The sequence below is a fragment of the Canis lupus genome, chromosome 8 (genome assembly GCF_003254725.2).
Source record: "Canis lupus dingo isolate Sandy chromosome 8, ASM325472v2, whole genome shotgun sequence".
Classification (NCBI taxonomy): domain Eukaryota; kingdom Metazoa; phylum Chordata; class Mammalia; order Carnivora; family Canidae; genus Canis; species Canis lupus.
Genome location: NC_064250.1, coordinates 62,325,777 through 62,345,470, shown reverse-complemented (window position 1 = coordinate 62,345,470; position 19,694 = coordinate 62,325,777). Strand labels below are relative to the sequence as shown.

Genomic DNA, 19,694 nt, shown 5'->3' with positions numbered 1-19,694 from the left:
GAGACACAGAGAGGCAGAGACACAGTCTCTGTCTCTGTGGGCTCTCAGCCTTGTGGGATCCCAGTGGCATCTCGCCTGCGTGATCCCTAGCTGGTGCCATGCGCCCCCAGGCAGTGTTCTTGCTGTGGGGTTCAGACGCCCCTTAGAAGGTGCTAGAGTAGGCCCTGGGAACATGGGAGTTCAAGGGATACCTTTCCTGTCTGAGTCACCTCTGTAACATATGAATTCTAAATTAACCTTGTTTTGCTTGGTTTGCTCATAGAACAATCCTATTTGGGCATTAACAATTGGAGAGTGTGGCGTATCCCTACCAGCATCACACAGTTATCCTGCAACGCTTAAACTTTTGTTAACATCTGCAGGATTCCTGGCAAAGATCGTTGAGTTACGTCCATCCTGGTGGGGGAGCAAAGCAGATGGTCTTCAGGGCTTCATTCCCCTGCTAGCATGACAGACAGGACACCTCTTCCAAAAAAAAAAAAAAAAAGAGTTTTGTGTATGTGTGTGTGTGTGTGTGTGTTTAAGCCGGCTTCAGGCTGGGTGTGGAGACCAACTCCTGCTGGGTGTGGGGCTTAAACGACCCTGAGATTAAGACCTGAGCTGAGATCCAGAGACATTTGATGGGATGAGCACTGGGTGTTATACTGTATGTTGGCAAATTGAATTTAAATTTTTAAAAATGTAGGGGAAAAAAAAGAGACAACTAACAGAGCCACTCAGGCGCCCCTTTTAAAAAAATCTTAATATAACTTTTGGGGAATATTTTTGGATGAGTCTAATTTTATCAGCTGTCCCTGGAAAAAGCTTTTCCCCACTTCTGAGAGGGGAGTTGAGTTGACCAGGCAACTTGTGGAAGGGCCGCAGATGTGAGCGGAGAAGGCATGAAGAATTCAGAGGAAAGAAGCTCGGATGTGGCCAAGGGCATCAGAGGTAGCTGTGTGGAGGAGGTGATGTTTTCTGTGAGCTTTGGAGGATGAAGAGGGTTGTGAGGGGCAATAGTGGAGGTGAGGGATGTGGGGGAGAAAACGTGCCCCTGTGGAAACGGCAGGGCGTCATAGTACAGCTGAACCCAAGGCTTGACTTAGGGCCACAGTTAGCACTGACCCCATCCTGGGCTTTGTCTGTCTTGGGACTCTTAAGCCTTGTGCATAGCCCAGCTCAGAAGCCACCTCCTCTGGGAAGCCTTCCCGACTTGCCTGGGCAGAGTTTGGCTATGCTACTCTGACCCCTGCCCTTCTGGGCTGGGGTTTCTACCTCCCTGCCTTTCCATTCAGGCTGACAGTCCTCAGCTCCCAGCGCGTACTCACGGTGTCTTCTGAATATCTGAACTGCTGGCCTAGAGAGGGCTAGGTGTGCACTCAAAGCCGATACCGTGCATTATTCCTATTCTCGGTGTGGAGTCTGGGATGAGGCTGATCCAAGTCGATGCTATCTGTTTCTCTGGCTGTGCGGAAGGCACATTTGCTGCTCAGCCTATTGTGATCTCCTTGGTAACCTCCAGGATGCCTCTTCTGTGTGGTTGTGTTACCTTTTCTGGGATTTCCCCTCATTTACTCAGTCATCAGCTCCTATTCAAACTCCTACGGAGGGTCACTTGTGGGCCTGAAAACTTGACCTTTAAAGGCAGCATGTATGTATCTGGTCTTCCGGGAACAATATGAAGCCATAAAATTCAGTTTCATTTGAAGGGAGAAAAATAATTCAGGGTCTTCATGAAACCTATGTTCTCGCTCTCTTTTTAAGATTTTATTTATTTACTCATGAGAGAGAGGCAGAGACACAGGCAGAGGGAGAAGCAGGCTCTGTGCAGGGAGCTGATGCAGGACTCGATCCTGGGCCCCCAGGATCACGCCCTGGGCCGAAGGCAGAAACTCAACCCCTGAGCCACCCAGGTGTCCTGAAATCTGTGTTCTTAATCCGACAATCCCGGTGTACATGCGCACGCGCACGTTTCTACCCTGAAACTTCTCCGAGACCTTGCATTTCTTCCACCATGGGAGAAAACGACCTTTCTGTTTGATGGGGCACAGAGGTCTGGATGGGCTCTGGCAGGACTGTGAGCCCCTTCAGTGAGGCCTCTACATGCCCCAGCCCATGGGTAGAACTTTGCTGGGGCCCCCTAAGCCTAGATTTCCAGGACCTCTGGAGCCCACCACTCCCCACAGGGGCCTCCCCCTCCATCCCCAGGGCATGGCCATGCTGTGAGTCAGCCCTGCCCTCCCCTTCCTAGCTGGCATTTGCTCCTCCCAGCTGAGGGGGGCTTTGCATTTCCTGGTGGGAGATGCCAGAGTGCTGTTTGATTGGGGGGGGGGGGCGGTGCGGGGGAGGCAGGGCTTTAAAAGAATGGTAATGCACTTCATTTTCCTCCTGGATATGTGGGGAATTGTCTCATAGGAAAAGATAATTTTCGTGAACCTGTCATTTCACAGCTCAGTGGCTGGCATGGCACGGGGTTGAAATACCATCATCCCAGGGGGTAGGAGCGGGTTACAGACCCTTAGAAAGGGTGGCGGGGGAGGGGAGGGAGGTTTGCTCTCATCTGGTGTCTCTAGTGAAGAATGCGCTGTTGTTTTGGTATATGTTCCTTGAAGGTTCTTTTCCTCTTCTAATACATCCTCAGGGGCCGTGCATATGATTGTGTATCCTCCTCCAAAGCACCTTTTGTGGTCCAACCAGGATAAGCACCAGATCTCTCCGGACCCAACCATCCCCCTGGTCTGTTTGTAGCCACAGTGTTGAGGTGCTCCCCCTCTGTCACATACCCTGTTGTACTTTTATTTGTATTTTGAGGTTTTGGGGGGGGTTGTTTTAGGTTTACTGAGAGTTTGGGGTATGTGCACTTATTCCCAGAGGTAAGTGTAGGGCTTTAAGGGGCCTGAGCTGAGTCCCCCCTCATTCCTAAACCAAGAGGGGAGGTCCTGGGAGAAAGCATGGGCTCATTTTGGGTCTTCCAGGACATTCAGCTGCCATGGTCAGGTGGGCGCACCCTATATAAGTCCTGAATGGGGACTGGCCAAAATGGAATTGGAGGGCCCACCTCACCAAAGGCGTGACCGGACAGAAGGCAAAACTGAGCCTCACTTCCAAGCCCCCGGAGCTCGGGGGTCACATCAGGCCCCAGGGCAGGCCAGGTGGACTGAGGCCCCAGGCCCCAGCGAGGGTCCATCTGCGTCCTTCCCAGGCACTGCTGCACCAGCTCAAGCCTCCGATCCCCCGCCCCACCTCTAGCTGGCAGCCCTGTCCACAGGGCAGTGACAAGAGTCTTCCACACCTTTTCATCCTGAAACCTGGCTGATACCTGCCAAATGCAGACATTTAGGGAACTTTGAAGGTTCCCTGAGAGGAGTTGGGGTTGGAGGGAGGACGGAGGAGGGCTGCTGACAGGAGGGATGGCAAGGTCGCAGTGTGACCTTGTGGCACTGGCCCGAATTGCAGCCCAGGGCCCCCCATGGGTTCAGAGACCAGCAGGAGGAGTGTGTGGTGTCATGGGTGCAGAGGCCATGCCCCTGGGTGCTGGTCCTGTGTGCTGCAGGGTGGTCCACTGTGGCCACCCACTTAGTCGTGATCAAGTGTGGTGTTTGCACATAACCAGGTACCTCTGGGATCTGCTCAGCAGCAGCTTCTGTTGCCCTTGGTGTCATTGGCATCGCCCCATCACCTGTGGGGCCTGCAGCGGGGCTCTCCCTCCTGTGGTCTATGTTTTTCCCCACCGAATACATCTGTATTTTCAGGAAAAGATTCTAACCAGAAGGGAGCGTTTTCCTTCTACTCAGCTTGCTGGTTGTGTTCTCAGGACTTCTCCCCACCCGTGACCTCTGGAGCCATGCTGTGGGCCCTGTGTCTCCCTTAGGGTGCTGCTGATGTCAGGAAGCTTAGAGTCCCAGGGCAAGTGCCCAGGCCTGTTGACACCATGTGCAAACACAGGTGTAGGCTCTGCCATACCCCTCCCCCCAAGCTGGGGTGACAACTCCGGCAACCCCGCCCCCCCCCCCAGGTGACAGACACTCCCTGGAGAGTGTCCTGGCAGGTCCCATCCCTCCCCCAGCAGAAGGGCCCACGTGGCCCTGGGAGGAACCTAGGACTTCTGATAAGATCTTAGCTTCTGAATTTGCAGCCCTGCTGGTGTCAGGTAGGCTCTCTGCCCTCTTTACATTACAAAGCACTCTGTAGCCTCTGTTGTGGAGAACCCATAGACCCCACCCTCCTTCTCTCTCATTCTTCGAACTTTCCTTTCAGTTTGTTGACAGCAGTTAGTGGGAATGGATCCCGGAATGCAGTTAGTGCATCGAAAAGGAACATCTGGGGTTTCCCCAGCGTTGCCTATTGGGACCCTATAATGGACTCGGAGGGGAGAGGGGGAAGAGAAGGGAAGAGGTACAGAATCCACCCTGGATCTCTTATTTAACCTTACTCTGTCGCCCCTCCCCCCCACAGGTTCTGCAGAAGGCTGGGCATCTCTGGGGAAGTCTGCACCCTGAGTCTGACTCTGCCCTCCTGCCCATCAGGCCACAGGAAGATGGGTGGCACGGAAGCTCGTGGGTGCACTTGTCCCTTGTCCTTGCCTCAGGGTGTGACCATGGCCTTTGCTTGTGCTTTTTTAGCAAAGGCCTGGGTGGCTCCAGGGGGGCTTGCTGGTGAATTTGAGGGCTGCGCAGAACACAGCACCGGGCTTGTGTTGTCCATCCTGGCTCTGCCCGCCCCGCCCCCCGCCCCCACCGTGCTGCTGGCCAGGGTGTGACCAGGTGCCCGCTGAGCCGCCCAGCGTCAGCTGCAGCCAGCACAGTGGCCTTCTGTTCTGTGTCCCAGGCGGGAGGGTCTCCTTGTCAGCAACCACCTCACGTCCCCACTAGATGGAGGGCCTGGCCTGTCGCCTTGGAGGCCCTGCCACCCCGAGGGGGGGGACGAGGGGATGTATTCTCTCTTCTGTCCTTGGGGACTGCCTGCCGCTGCCGAGTGCCCTGGTCATTGGCGTTGGGGGGTGACTGTTGTGATGGGGGTGTGACAGCTGCTAGTCACAGGTGGCTCTTGGAGCCTCCACATGTGCCTAGTGGGGCTGAGGAAGTAAAATTTTAATGAAATTTAAAAACTGATAACTTGGTTCGGTCATTAGAGAACTTCTAAGTGTGTGTGGGACGACTTGGGTGTGTGTGAAGCTACTTTTTTCAGATCTGGTGTTCCCAGTGGAGATTCAGCATCTGCATTGAGATGGCTTGTGCCTGTCAATGTCTCCTTGCTGGATTCCAGAGATCTTACTTAGTATAGAAGAAAATGTAAAATATCGCATTCGTGATTTTATGTTAATTATTTGGCAAAGTGATAATATTTTGGGTGTGTTGGCTTAATGTATTCGAATATTTTCACACACACACACACCTTTTTTTCTTGCCTTTTTAGGGTGGCCGCTAGAATGCTGAAAATTAGTATGTGTCTCTCATTGTCTTTCTGCTGGACAGCCCTGTCCTCACGGCTTATACCCGGAGCCTGCTTTTGCTAGAAATGCAGTTGGTGGTCCTTTAGGGAGATGGCTTATGTCTCAGGAGCGCGTTGGGCCACAGGATTAGATCTTAGGAGGCCCACAGTATGTTTTGGAAAGGAACACATTTTTTAAAAAATCGTCTGTTCCTAAAATATTACTTCTTGATTACACAGGTGACATATTTCTTGTGGGGGGGAACATTAAAAGTACTGATTAGGGTAAAACATCCTGTTTGGGGAGGAGAATACGTGGGTTTTCTAGCAATATTTGCTAGCAGTGATTCCAGCTGGTCTTTTGCTGAGATAATCATAAACATAAAAATACCACCTTGTATGACAGCAGAGCTCATGGGGATGATTCCACATTCTGTCTCCTTTCTAGACACAGTAGGCACCCTGATAATGGGGCTGGTGCTCCAGGCGCCTAGACGGTGGCAGAGGGAAACCAGCTAAGACTTCAGAAGGGACTGGAACCCGTTAGACAATGATAACCAGGAATCTCCCAGAAGCCAGGCTGAGCACACGAGTTTAGTGTCGAGGCAGGGAAGGGACTGCGTGATGGATGGGGCTCCTCTGGAGTCCTTCCTTTTGCCAGATGAGCCAGCTGGAAAGTGGATTTTGCTGATTTTACTCTTTACGGGTATTTTTGCCACAGGGTGGGACCATGGACTCCTTGGGCAGGAGCATGCAGGTGACAGACTGTGTTGTCTGTGTGCTGACTTCTTTCAGGCCCTGAAGGAGGGTTGACACTGCTCTGCGGCTCACACTTCTGTCCAGCGCAGGTATTCGCTGACAAAGATGCGTTTGAGAAAACTTGAGCTTCAATGTTGTGGTGACCCGTGACCCCAGATAATAAAAACATGTGCCAGCATTGAGGGGAGACAGTCCAGTGAGTGTGGGGCCGCATCCGCTCCCCTCCACCTTCTGGGGTGGACAGGAGCCATAGAAAGACACTGAGGAGGGGACTAAAATCATTTTATGTATTTTATTATTATTATTTTTTTGAAGGTGGTTGGCCTCTCCAGGCATGCTTGCCAAGGCTGCCAGTCTGATGTGATGATTTGGACTTTGCTCTGGGCTGTTCAGCTGGGCCCTGTGGGGTTGGAGGATGGTTTGATTGTCCCCTTCATCAGCACTGGTTAGCAGGATATGGAATACAGAGATCTTCATATTTATGTTGTGCTGGGAAAAAGCTGTCTCACTGGGAACATTTATAAAAAGAGTAAAAGAGACGCCTGGGTGGCTCAGTGGTTAAGCATCTGCCTTTGGCTCAGGGCCTCATCCAGGGTCCTGGGATCAAGTCCTGCATTGGGCTCCCTGCAGGGAGCCTGCTTCTCCCTCTGCCTGTGTCTCTGCCTCTGTGTGTGTGTGTGTCTCATGAATAAATAAAATATTTAAAAAATAATAATTTTTAAAAAAGAGTAAGGAAGGGTCCCCTGGGTGACTCAGTTAAGTGTCTGACTGTGGCTCAGGTCATGGTCTCAGGGTCCTGGGATCCAGCCCCGCATCAGGCTCATTCAGCAAGGAGTCTGCTCCCTTTGCTCCTCTGTCCTGCTCACGTGCACACACGTGTGCGCTCTCTCAATCTTTAAAAAAAAAAAAAAAGATGTAGGAGGAGCTTTGTTGGTGAAGAACTTCTATAGTGACCACTTTTGTAAGACCAAGAATACTTAGGAAAACCTGCCCCCTTCCTTGTCTTCCGTAAGATGAGACTTTTACACCTTCTGGTTTGTGAATAACAGGGCACATCTGGGCGCAGAAAACAGACTGGTCCTGAGAAGCGTGCTGGGCAACGGGAGTGGTGGGTGGGCGCCTGGGAGCCCCCACACTCGGGGCGTTGGGGGTGCGGGGGGGGGGGGAAGCTTGTTAAAGGCCCCAGACACGGGGGCATGACTGATGGCTGGTGCCTGGGCCTTCTCTCAAAGCTCCTTGGTGTGAGGGCCAGAAGGCGGCTCATTTCCGCGCAGCCCCCTCCCCCCACGGGTGCGGATTAGCTTTGATTTATCCCCTCTCCTGGGGAGCCACTGCTGTAAAGGAGAGAAGGCTCCTCCTCTGCAGCTCCGTATCTGAGACCTGCTGAATGCCAGGATCCTGAAGCATCAGGTTACAAAGACTCAGTAGCATCTCTCTCATCTTTATTCTGTAGTTTTTTTTTTTTTTTTTTAACTGCACCAGCAAACCATATGATGAAAATAAAGACGTCTCTTAAAAAGAACCTTACCCCTAATCCTCTAGCCTTGGCTTGCAGTAGATCCTCATTTTTCCCCAGGGTCTCCGTACAGAGGCTGGTGTGATTTACACTTGTTAGTGATTGAGGCAGAAGTATAATCAACTTGGACTTTTCATGTGTATTTGTATCCTAAATATTCCTTTCTATTATATAGGATCTTCATACGTAACCATTGAGTGGCCATGTGTTCATCGAGTGACTTGATAAACTAATTTTCTTAGTTGTCCTGTCATTTTGTTTCCTGTTCTTAACTGTACCTTTTCCCCTTTGTTTCTGTAGGAAGTTCTCCAGCAGCTGATCGTAATGAATTTGCCCAATGTTTTGATGATTGGCAGAGACCCACTGTCTGGTGAGTAGAAGCTGCCCCCTGTCGTGCCTGGGCAGTGCCGGCGCCTCTGAGCAGCTGCTGGACACACAGCTCTGGCCGCCAGCACAGAGCCCGTGCGGTGAAAACACGGGCTTGTTGGGGTGAGATTCTTGAAGGGTGGTTTATCACGCTGAGGTGCAAAGTCGGGAGAGAGCCCCCCTCCCCCGCCACCGCATACAAGTGCAGGCCAGGCCTGGCTGCTGCCTCCTTTGGCTTAGGAGCCTGAGGCTGTCGTATGGTGGACTTGCTCCGGGGTCTTTCCTTCGTAAACATTGAATCCACACCCCCGTGGGACGTGGTTCCTGTTGGCAAGAAAGTGAGACTCTTCCGAGGGAAGTCCTGTCCCTTCTGTGAGGATCCTGCTACACATTTATTCACCCGGTGCTCCATCTCTTCCCCATGTCTCGTCCTGGATCTGTTTCTATGCCTTCTCCTGGTCTCTGGAGCCCGGATGGGCAAGGCTTCCAAGTCCTAGGCTTGCACACTCGGTGTGACTTTGAAAAGACTGAAAGAAATGTCCTTCTGGGCACCTTCCAGAAAATCAGAGCTTAATGCCTACCTGCCAGCTCACCTGCTGGGTGGATTAAGGAGGGGGATGCCATATGTGTATGCCTTGACCCCTGCCCGTGACTCATGGACATCAGCCTACAGGCCCCAGGCACAGTGTGCTTGCCAGCTGGGCCTTGTTCCAGTGGAGACCTGGTGAGTGCAGGTCTCTGACCGCCTAGGATCGGTGAGGATCCAGGAAGGCAGGAGGGACGCCATGCAGGAGTGGCTTCTACAGAAAGAACTGAAGCCTTCCTCTGTGGCATCTCATACCCTGTTCCCGTGGGCATCTGGCCACCCCTGTTTCTGTCCATATGAGAGTAGCTAGAGCTGCCTCAAGGCTTTGGGGAGAGTACCCTGAGGGGCCGGCCTAGAAAGTTTCTCCAGAGAAGCTGTGTTTTAGTGCCATGGCCCTGGGAGCTGCTGGAGGTCGGGGTAGCCAAGCGTTGGGTCACTTTACTCCTGGTGGCTATGCTGCTGGGTGCCGGGTGCCTGGCATGTCTACTTTTCTCTCTGTGGGCCCAGAGGACGTTAGGTTTCATGGGTCTCCCCGTGGTCCCCAGTGCAGCTGGCTGTGGTCACTCATGGCCTTAGCAGAGGCTGCCCAGGCCCACCTAGAGGCTCCTGGCAGCAAACACCGCTCCCCTCTCTGTGCATTAGTAAGGGGGAACCTGATGTTCGCCTTCCCCTGGCTCTGGCTTTATTTTATGGTTCCCCAGGTAGCGGATGCCCAGATGCCGCTCACGCAGGCCCCAGCCCAGGCCCCGGCCCCGGGGGCAGTGGCTCCTCTCCCATTTCTGTGGTAACGTCAGGAAGGTGGGGATCTGCTTTGCTGAGCAGAGTTACGCTGCCTGACCCGGTTTATTCTGGGGGCTGGTTTTATGGGGGGAGAGATGCCTGTGGAAGGTTGGTGGTTCAAGCATGGTTCTAGGTGCTGCCTGCCCCGGAGACACCCCCCTGCAGAGGAGCAGGAACAGTGGAGCCTTCCTGTGTGAGCCCCTGGTGAGCCCGCCCTGCACTGGGCGTCATGTATGGTTAACACATACAAAGGGGAGCATGCTCCTGGGCTGTGACCGTGCCAGCCCATTGATAGGTGAGAACACAGAGGCTCGTAGGGCTTCGGTGGCAAGCCCTCGGTCACGTGGCCCGCAAGTAGACCCTGCAGCCCGAGCTCCCTGGCCGTATCACACACAGACGAATCAGGTTGGGCCAGTCATCGACCCTCTGACCTATGGAAATGGCAGTGGCATGTGGTCCAGTCTGGCGTTACACACATCCCACTGCCCCATCCAGCCACCCTGTTGCCCCGTCGTGCTGGATAACTTCCCACCCTCCTCCTGAGGGTACCTGTGGTCTTCCCTGATGATGTCCCCCTGCCATCTGGAAGCCCATACTCTGGAGGCCCCTTTGCCAGCTACCGCTGCACCCTGGAACCCTGGCTCCTGCCTCCCTGCTCAGCAGTCTCTGTTCCAGCCTCTGAACCACATGGAGCCTGAGGGGTTGTCCATACGCAGAGCACACAGGTCTCCTCTCAGGGTCTGGTGCTGAGCAGAAGCCTCTGCAGAGATGTGGACACTGGATTTTGCTTTTGCTTTTTTTTTTTTTGAAATTGCTTTATTGAGGCATAGTGTGCATACCTTAAAATTCACCTGTCCTGGGTATATGATGTAGTGGCTTTTTTTTTTTTTTTTTTTTTTGTCATAAGTGTCTACAACTATGCACTCTTCACCACAATTCAGGCTTAGGACACCACAGGGAAGCTGTTTTTGAGGCTCTGACAGGTGCATGGGGTGTCCTGGCATCAGATAGGATCAGTATACATCAGTCAGAAAGGTGGTATCTCCTGCTCTGAAGGACAGGCTGGGAAGAGACTCGGGGGGTCGGCAGGCGGGGGTCTCCAGGGGCATGCGGGGGGCGGGGGGTGGTCTCCGGGCAGGGCCTGCATGGTCACGGCCCTGGATGTGGGAGCTGGGTGCGTGCTTGCGTAGGCTCTGACTGGGGTCCCGGGACCCCCTGAGCAGGGGGGAGGTCAGCAGGCCCACTGGCAAGAAGGTGCAGAAATGTATTTATGGGATAGTGTTTCCTGCTTTAAATTGTAAAACATAGATGAGTGAAGCACTTTCGGTTTCTTTTTAAATAAAGACCAAAGTTGATTTCTTTTTTGTGTGGTTGCCTAGAAGTGGGTTTGGGAGGTGGGAGGGGTGCTGCTTTCTTCTTCTTCTTCTTCTTTTTTTTTTTTTAAACTAATTCTGCCCCACATATCATCTTAGGAGCATGCCTGTGCTCTCTTTGGCTGATATTGATATTGTACTGTTATTTATAACATTTCAGTTTTGGGGTTTTTTTATTAAAAAAATTTTTTTTTGGCAAATGTACCTCAACGGAGCCATGTGCCAGGGGCAGGACAGAGCCCAGCAGGGCATCTCGTCAGACACACACACACACAGGGACACTGATCCTGAGACACTGAGTGTTTGTCCCCAGGAGGGTGTCCTGGGATGTGGGGGCTGTCCCCTGCCTCCGACCTAAGGAAGGGAGATGTCACAACTCCTACCCTTACGAGAGCTTCTCTGTGTGTCTAACCAACCTGCCCCCCACCCCATGCCACCCCGTGGGATGAAAGGATGTTCTCTTTTCTTCTGCCTTGGGTGGGATTCAGGGATGCTCAATGAATGTGAAGAAGAACTTTCAGAGACTTCAAGTCATTGTTAAAACCTCTTCTTGGTGTCTGGGTCTCCTGGCCCCAACTCTTCATCCTGTCTCTCCTCTTTTGCACCTGAAGTCACCTCTCCGCAGTGTCTGTCTCGTGGTACACCTGCAGTTTTGCAGCTGTCCTCATGGGTTGTCAGGGGCGTCTGTCCGGGACCTCATCGGGTGGACCCCACATCTTGGAGCCTGGCCTGGGGTCTCCTAGGACCCAGCCCTGAGCCCCTTGATCATGTTCGTATGATGGCCATTGGCAGGAGAGCCTCACGCTGGTGGCCCTCAGGACTGCGTATTGTAGGGTGCTCTTCGCTTTGTGTCGCCTTGGCTGAGTCTTGTCATCTGCTGTCACCCACATGTGTTCATCAGGCTTCCCTCTTCCTGCCACAGTGGCCTCTTCCCCATCTGCCCTGGCCTTTCCCGTCCCCATGTCCTCAGTACAGGCCCTGTTCCTCTTAACTGCTGTACTGCCCCGTCCCCTGGCACTGGGGCCTGCGTGCACTGGCCTCCCGCAGCTGGGCTTGCCCTTAGTAGGCATTGCCGGGTGTCCGCCTGTGTGCCCCTCACCCTTCAGGATCCCAGTCCTGTCCTGCTTCGCCTTCCCCTTGTTCACAGTGTGTATCACTCTCCAGATCTTTGATCGTTTATTTTCTCATGTCTGTCGCAGGGCTTATCCCCCAGCCCACACACGATGGAGTCTTCCACAAGGGCAAGAATCTTTGGGTTTTTTCTCTTTTTTGTTGCCAGTGTCTTCCGGGTGTCTAGAGCAGTGCCTGGCACGTAGTAGGTGCTCAGTAAATAAAGCACACATGCTGCAGACCCACCTTTGTCCCCTTTGCTCTCCTGTCCCCACTTCCCCAGTCCTTCAAGTGGGCGCTTGCGACAGGTGTTAAACACATGCTCCTGCAGATGCCAAGGTCAAAGGTCAGCGGTCAGGGCCGAGCCAGAGTCGATCTCCACCCAGTGCCACCTGTTGATCTCCACCCAGTGCTATGTGTGTGGCTCGGAAGCTGCCCTCACCCTGCCATCTTGCCAGCTGCACATCCACGTTCAGCACGTTTCCATGGTTTATCAGAGTCTGTTCTGGAAGAAGTCATGAGAACCACGACAAGATGACGTCGGCTTTATCCGTAAAACGGGGGATGGTTTTGGACCAGATCCAGACCAGCTCCCCGGCCTCTGCGCTGCCGGGCCCTGTCACCGTGCCACACAAAGAAGACTAGATTCATCTGACAGGAAGCCAAGGGTGTTAGCAGATTAATTTCTCCGGTGAATCATTCAGCAGGCGCTCGGGAAGAGAGCATTGTATCCACGGGCAGTGGTGGTTTTCTGACTTGTACGTGGCTGATCCACGTGAGATGGTGAGAATGGAGGGAAGGCATCTCACGGGTGCGGAAACCCAGCCTTAGAGAAGGTGCTCATGCAGAGGCTCGCAGCCTGTGGCCGTACAGGAGAGAAGCACATCTGTTGGGCATCTGGGTGCCCCGGCGGGATCCCAGGCCCTGGGAGGGGCTGAGCCCGTGCCCTGCACAGGGCTGTCTCAGCACGGCTGGACATCTGAGGATAGCCTGGGTGGTTCCAGCGCGCTGGCCCCAGGTCTTCCATGTCCCCTCTGTCCTGCTGGTTCCAGGAGGGCCTCTAGCACAGAGCAGGCTCCTAGGGGCATTGGCGGGTCTGTGTCCATGGGTGCTGTGCGTACCCTTCCTCCCAGCTCGCGGCGGAAGAGACCCAACGGCCTCTTGCTAATCCTCTCCAGCTTGTGTTTCTCCTGCCTCCTGCTGGGCCCAAGGGCCCTGGAAACAAATAGGTTGTCTATGTGGAAGGAGTCCCCCAAGTCCTAGTCAGGGCAGGGGTGCATGGGAGGCAGCGTTGGTGACGGGTAGACCTGTTCCAGGGTGAGAAGTGGTGTAAGCACACTTGATGGAGTGCCATGAGCTCTGCGTGGACAGGCTGGGAAGACTTCCTGGAGGAGGTGCATGGCCGTGCATCAGAAGGGAGGGTGTCCTGGGATGTGGGGGCTCTGAGGGGTGGGACGGCCCTGGGAATCCCATGACGGGCTTCATGCTCTGTACACTGGGAGGAAGTAAGGCTGTGTCGCAGGTGAAGCTACCTCCCCAAGACCCTTGGGATTTGACACTTAACCCTCTCAGCGTTAGGTGGCTATCCTGCCAGGGGCGCCGTGGAAGTGCTTTCCAGATCCCACAGAAACCACCCTCGTAGTCCTCCCCGCACAGCTCTGCCTTCTGCTGACAGGGAGCTGGTGCCAGGCTGCTGGGCCCACGGCTGGCTCACCTCCGCTGCGGCAGCCAGGGGACAGAGCCCAGGGTCCGGCTTACTAGGAACAGTCTTGTCGCCCCTAGACCGTTCTCCTAAAGACCGCGGGGACTGGCTTCCCTCCCCTGCCGTCCCCGCGGTGCTGCCCTGCTCACCAAGCGAACGGGTGGCGAGCATCTGCCGTCCGGGGCTAAGTTAATGGCACATTCTTGCCTTCTTTCTCCAAACCTTATTTATTGTTTCATTTCTCCCCAACTCTGGTCTGGTCTGGTCTCGTACGCGTGTATGTTTATTTTGGGGGGTTTATGAAAATCTCAGGTCCTTTAAACGAAGAGGGGAGGGATAAGCGAACGAAGGGAAGCCACCCTCGCAGCCCTCTGCTCCCGTTTATGCTCCGCGTTCCCTCCTGGAGGGGCCGGGCTCAGGGAAGCCGCCGTCCGGCCCCTGCTGCGGGGCCTCGGCTGGGGGTCCCTGGAGCCGCAGGCCGGCTCTCTGCTGCGGCGGGCACAGGCGGGCAGAGGCGGGCACAGGCGGGCGCGGCCGCTCGCCGGCCTCCTGGGCAGCCCGAGGGCCGTGCCTGGATACCAGCCTTTGTCCGGTGGACCGTGAGCGACGCTGTGTACACACGCTGCTGCCCGGCTCTGCCCGCGCCATGGCCACCTGCGGGACTGCTCCCCGGGGCCGGGGCCGGGGCCACCCGCGGACGCCGGACCAGACGTTGTTTGTGAGAGGTCTCTGTGGTCACCGCTGGGACCGGGGCTCCGGGTTTTCTGCCTGGGGCGGGGGGGGGGCAGGGGCCCTCCCTCCCGCCGGCTCCCGCCTGTGCCGGCCTCTCCTCTGCAGCCCTGGCCGCCGGCTCTCAGGCTCTCAGGCTGAACTCGGGCGGCCGGTGCTGCCTTTCTGGTCGTCTGTGTGTGGAGCTCAGGCAGCGGCCACCTGCTGTGGCCCCGGCGGCCCGGGGGCCGGGAGTCCTTTGTGTTGGCGATGCCGTCCAGGGGCACGGTGGGGCGCCTTCAGAGTGTTGTCCGTCGTCTGGGAGCAGCCGCCTTCCGTCACCGGGCACTCGGTGGTGCTGGGGGATCCAGGGTTGGGGACGGGCTTGATGTGCATGGTGGACAGACCCTGAGACGGGGGGCTGCCGGTCAGGGTGCCCTTGGGAGGCCCCTGCCCCATTTCGCATGGACACGTGACTCCGTGCCTACCAGAGTCCACCCGTGATAAACATTTATTTAATAATTAGATAAATCGGGGAGGGGGTGCCTGGTTATGCTAATGCCCGGTGGGGGCTGCATCCCGGGCATCAGAGAGCTACATGAGGCTTTCACAGGGTCGCCCTTCCGACGGTGAGGTGGGGCATGGAGGTGCTTCAGACCGCACAGACTGGGACAGGTACGTAGAGGGTCCGCATGGGCCCCCCCACCGGGAGCTCACCCTCCATGCCGTTCCTCAGCAGCGCCCGCGAAGGGGGCCCACAGAGCTGGGCCCGCATGCGTGAGTCTCGGGTGTCATTTGACATCGAGGAGACGTGCCCACGGTCGTGCTCAGGGCAGTGCTGTTTTCCTATTCACGAGACGGCCCCATGATCATTCCAAGGAAATGGGTGTGTTTTATGTAAGAAACCGGGATGAGCATAGCTGGGAGACTGACTCTGGCACAGACGCAGGGGAGAGCAGCACGGAGAATTGTTAGGGGAAAATATGTGCGCACGTACACGTGGTCTCCGTTCCAGCAGGGAAGGAAGTTCTCTGTGTTCTTCTACCATGGATTCAATGTGCTGTTTTTGTTTTGTTTTAGATTTTGTTTCTTAGAGAGAAAGTGTGCGTGAGCGCACAAGCAGGGGGAGAGGGAAAAGCGGGCTCCTCAATGAACAGGGAGCCCAAAGCAGGACTTGATCTCAGGACCCGAGGATCACGCCCTGAGCTGAAGGCAGACGCTCACCCTCAGAGTCCCCCAGGCGCCCCCACGGATCCAGTGTGAGCTGTTAACGTGACCAGTTAACCTCCTGCATGCTGGGCGCCCTGGGATCAGACACTAGACGAGGGAGAGCCTTGCTCTGGGCAAAACTGTACCTGTTCATAATGGCAGTTTCGGGGGGGAAGGGATTGGTAGGGAGTCAGGGTGAAGCAGGCAGGGACCAGCTCCGAGTTCTGTAGCTGCGCCCGTCCAGACCTGTTCTTGTTTGTAACATGGAGAGGATACTGTCCTGGGGATTAAATCAAACGGTGGCATGTTCTGTGAGGGGCCTGTGGGGAGGGCAGTGTCTGCTCGAATAGGCCCGTTTTCCAGGTCGTGAGGGTTAAACCCTCAGCCTTGCAGGCGGTTTGCAGGGCCTGGGCTTGTGGTTGTGGAGAGCTGAGTCGGCGAGACAGGGAAGGGGGTGCGTCACGACTTTGGTCTTACAAGGAATCACTGTGCCTCCCTCCCGACCTCCGCCAGGCAGAGGATGTGCAGCGGGGGCAGGAGGAGCTCTGTCTCAGAAGGAACCGTGGGCACGTCCTTGCCTGAATGCCCACCTCATCCCTAGGTGGCTGGTTATTCACGACAAGCTTTATTTTCTGTATCCAGACACCAGGAAGTGTGAACATTCAGATGGCTGCATCTTAGAGAGTCAGGGTAGAGCCAGAAAGGACCCCAGAGATGACATTCGGGGCATGGAGGATGGGTTCAGTTTCATGGGTCAACTTCTGTTGATGGGCAGTGGCTGTCATTTGCCGTGTTCAGAAGGGTTCCGAGACCTCCTTCCAGGCTCAGGGAGCAGCTGTTCTGATTGATGAGCCATGTGTCCCCCAGACACAAGATTAGAAAGGGGATTCTCCAGCCCTGATCTCCACGTCCAGCCTCCCTGTTAGAGGCTCGCGTGCTCTGACCGTCAAGCTATGCTTCTGTCTGTGCACCCCCACCGCTCGTGTAGTAGCAGATACTCGTCCTTCTGTCTTGGAATCTGATTGCTTGGAACATCTAGAAGCCTTATACGTAGCTCCGACCAGCAGGTGCACCTTGGCTCTGCAAGGAAAGACTGGGGTGACTTTCTTTGTGTCAGGGCCTCAGGAAGCAGGTAGTAAGGTTTTTGTTAGGCTCGACCATCAGCTTGGGCTCTCTTGGGATCCCCCCGGCTTGTGGGTAGGTGCAGAGGGTGTTGGATGTGTTCAACCCTCCCCCACCCCTCGGTTGCATGTGACTCAGTACAGAGATCCACACTGCTCGGGAACCCGCCCCCATCCCTCACCCTGGGAACCCATCCTAGTGAGCTTAACCACAAGACATTTAGAATTTGATAGACACCCTGTGTGTGCCCTTACCCCTGGGCCTTGTGCGTGCTCCTCATTCCTTCCTCTCCCCGTCACCCCTGGGCCTGAAAAGCTCTGGTTCACCTTCCTCCCTCATAGCTCCTCAACCTTGGGTCTCAGGGCAGAGGTTACTTCCCTTAGGAAGCCTTGCATGGGCCTGACTGTGAACTACATGTCCCTCCTCTGGGTTTTCAGGGCATGTCAGCTCTTTAAGAACTGCTGGTGGTCTTGGTCCGAGCCCAGCGGATGGTGTTGACTCTGGTTCCATCCTCTGCTAGCCCCTGGCATGTAGTAGGCAGTTGGGAGGGAGCCATCTGTATGGTTTATTTCTTCTTCTTCTCTCTTTTTCATGAGAGAGAGACACAGGCAGAGGGAGAAGCAGGCTTACTGCGGTAGCCTGATGCAGGTCTTGATCCCGATCTCTGGGCTCACGACCTGAGCCGAAGGCAGATGTCCAACCATTGAGCCACCCAGGCGTCCCAGGGTTATTTTCTTCTTTGCCTTCCTTAACGGTGTCACTGAGCCAGTCTTACTGGTAGGCACCCAGGACAGACTCTTCTCGTCTGTTTTGATACTATCCCAAACCCACAATCTGGCAGATGTATGAAAATAGCAGTCGTTCTTTGCCTTGCTCATGAAATCTTGAGACAAACTGGGCATCCACTTCCCAGGAGAAACTTGGGGAATTTGTGCTCTTTTTCTTTTCTTTTTTTTTTTTTTTTTTTTTTAGTTTTTATTTATTTTTTAAAGTAGCATAGGAATCTGTGTAGTGATAAAACCATCGGGATGCAGTTGTTGTAAGCCAATGTTTGTATTCACTTCGCCTGGTGAGACTGAGCAGACAGCATCGCTTCATTTGAATGGGGGGCAGAGGCGGGCGCCTGGGTAGCTCCATAGGTTTAGCGTCTGCGTTCAGCTCAGGTTATGACCACGGCCCTGAGATTGAGCCCCGTGTCAGGCTCCCTGCTCAGCGGGGAGTCTGCTTCTCTCCCTCTCTCTCTTTCTCCCACTCAAATACGTGAAATCTTAAAAAAAAAAAAAATGAGGGCAGAGGTGAACATCCTAGTACCCTGTTCACCACCGAAAAGTTGTTTCAAAAAATCTTTTCCCCATGAAAATTTTTCTAAGACTCTCTCCCTTTAAAACCTTTGCCCCAACTCTGTTCTAAAACGTAGCAAACAGGAATTCCATACTTTTCTAATGGGTGTGAGTGAGTGAGCGGGAGAGTGACTCACGGTTGGCATTGTGTGTGGCTGCTGGGTGCTGAGGGAACAGAACCCTTTGTTCTTTCACCGAGCAGCCACAGAATGTCGTTGGGAGCCCTTTGTGTGCGCGCACATGGGGTTTCTGGTCTCTTCCCTGCAGTCAGGTAACTGGCTGGTGCTCCTGCCACTGGCGGTGGGCCTGTTCAGTGCTTGTTCTCATGGGTAGTTTGATGCTTTTTTTTTTTTTTTTTTTTTTTTAAATCTGCCGTGAGCTGGGAACATGGATCATCGGAGTAGTTTAAAGTATTCTAGAGTATGATATAATTAGGACCTTTGGGGCCTTGGCTGTGAATCGGTAAAGATTCACCGGGTGAACTCTGGCTTCTGTCTGGGCTCACCTGAGACCTTCCAGATGCGTTCCTCCTGCGTGTCTGCTCCCTGCTGGGTATCCACCAGGAGCGTGGCCTGAGGAAGGTGAATCATCACAGGCAATGGCTGGGGGCAGGGGATCTGCACCTGTTATGTGCACCCTGCTTACAGGACAGTCGCTGGGTGTCTGGGGACTGACCTAGGGGACAGCAGAGAGAGGGCTCTCAGGGTCTGGATGCAGCTCTGTGGCCAGGGAAAGATTTTCATGAGACAGATTGCAGGCTTCCAATATGCAGGTGGGCATTTCCTTGTTATCAAAACTAAAATCGGGATTGATTGTCAGTTCCACTTTAATACAGAAGTTAGTCATTGTGGTCATGGATTTACTTATGTCCGGGTTAGAACCTCTGAGGCCAAATAAAAGGCCTCTGGTTAAAAAAAAAAATGCATAAAAGTCTGAGAAGCTTTCCATTTCACACATTGATCTAGTTCTGCACCTTATCAGCAAGGAGAAGGGCTTGACCATAGCGTGCTGACGGGCAGTGCCAAAGCTTCATCCTAGGACTGTGGAATCTGTGCTCTGGAGGGTCCCTGAGGCCAGCCCCACCCCTTAACCCTTCCTGCCCACCTTCAGTGGTGGTGGGGTGGTTACAGTTTTGATTGAGCAGATGCTTAGCCCCCATTTCTGAGACTCAACTGTGATCTTGGGGAAAAGCTGTTTTGAGCTGTTTGTCAGTTGAGAAATCCTAGAACAGGATCGCGTGTCTCTCCATAGACGTTACACCCAAGAGACTAGAAATGAAACCCAATGCTAATTCTTGGGACTCAAGTTTGTTCGTCCCAGCAGTTGTTGGGGATACATAGGGCCGTTTTTGCAGGGTGAGTGGGTGCTGGTAAGTCTGTCAAGAAAACCACGCTGTTTGTGGCACGTCCCTTCTCCCCCACATAGAACAGGACCTCCTGTGGAATTGTCAACTGCAAGTGACCTTGCACATCACCCGGTTCATCACATCATAAGACACGGAAACCATTCCGTAGATATGGAAACCAAGCCTGCGAGGCAGTCTGGCCTGTCAGGGTCACGCTGCTTCTGGTGACCAGGCCAGTCCTGAACCCAGTACCTGACTCTGTTTACGTGATTAAAACTGAAGAGGCAGGCACTTGGAAGATGCATTCAACCTCCAGCATCATCGGAAAGATGTGGTGCAAAACGGTGAAATGAGATTTTCTGGCCTCCC

General features: G+C 54.2%; 1 protein-coding gene across 5 annotated transcripts in view; it reads left to right on the top strand.

Moving 5' to 3' along the window:
- CCDC88C (coiled-coil domain containing 88C) overlaps positions 1 to 19,694 on the top strand; it is a 121,566-nt gene that overhangs the window by 43,623 nt on the left and 58,249 nt on the right. For all 5 annotated transcript variants that reach the window (XM_035719813.2, XM_025442431.3, XM_025442430.3 and 2 more), the window contains one exon: positions 7,985 to 8,054. In XM_035719813.2, the coding sequence (XP_035575706.1) occupies positions 7,985 to 8,054 (70 nt within the window). The remainder of the gene's footprint in view (positions 1 to 7,984; positions 8,055 to 19,694) is intronic.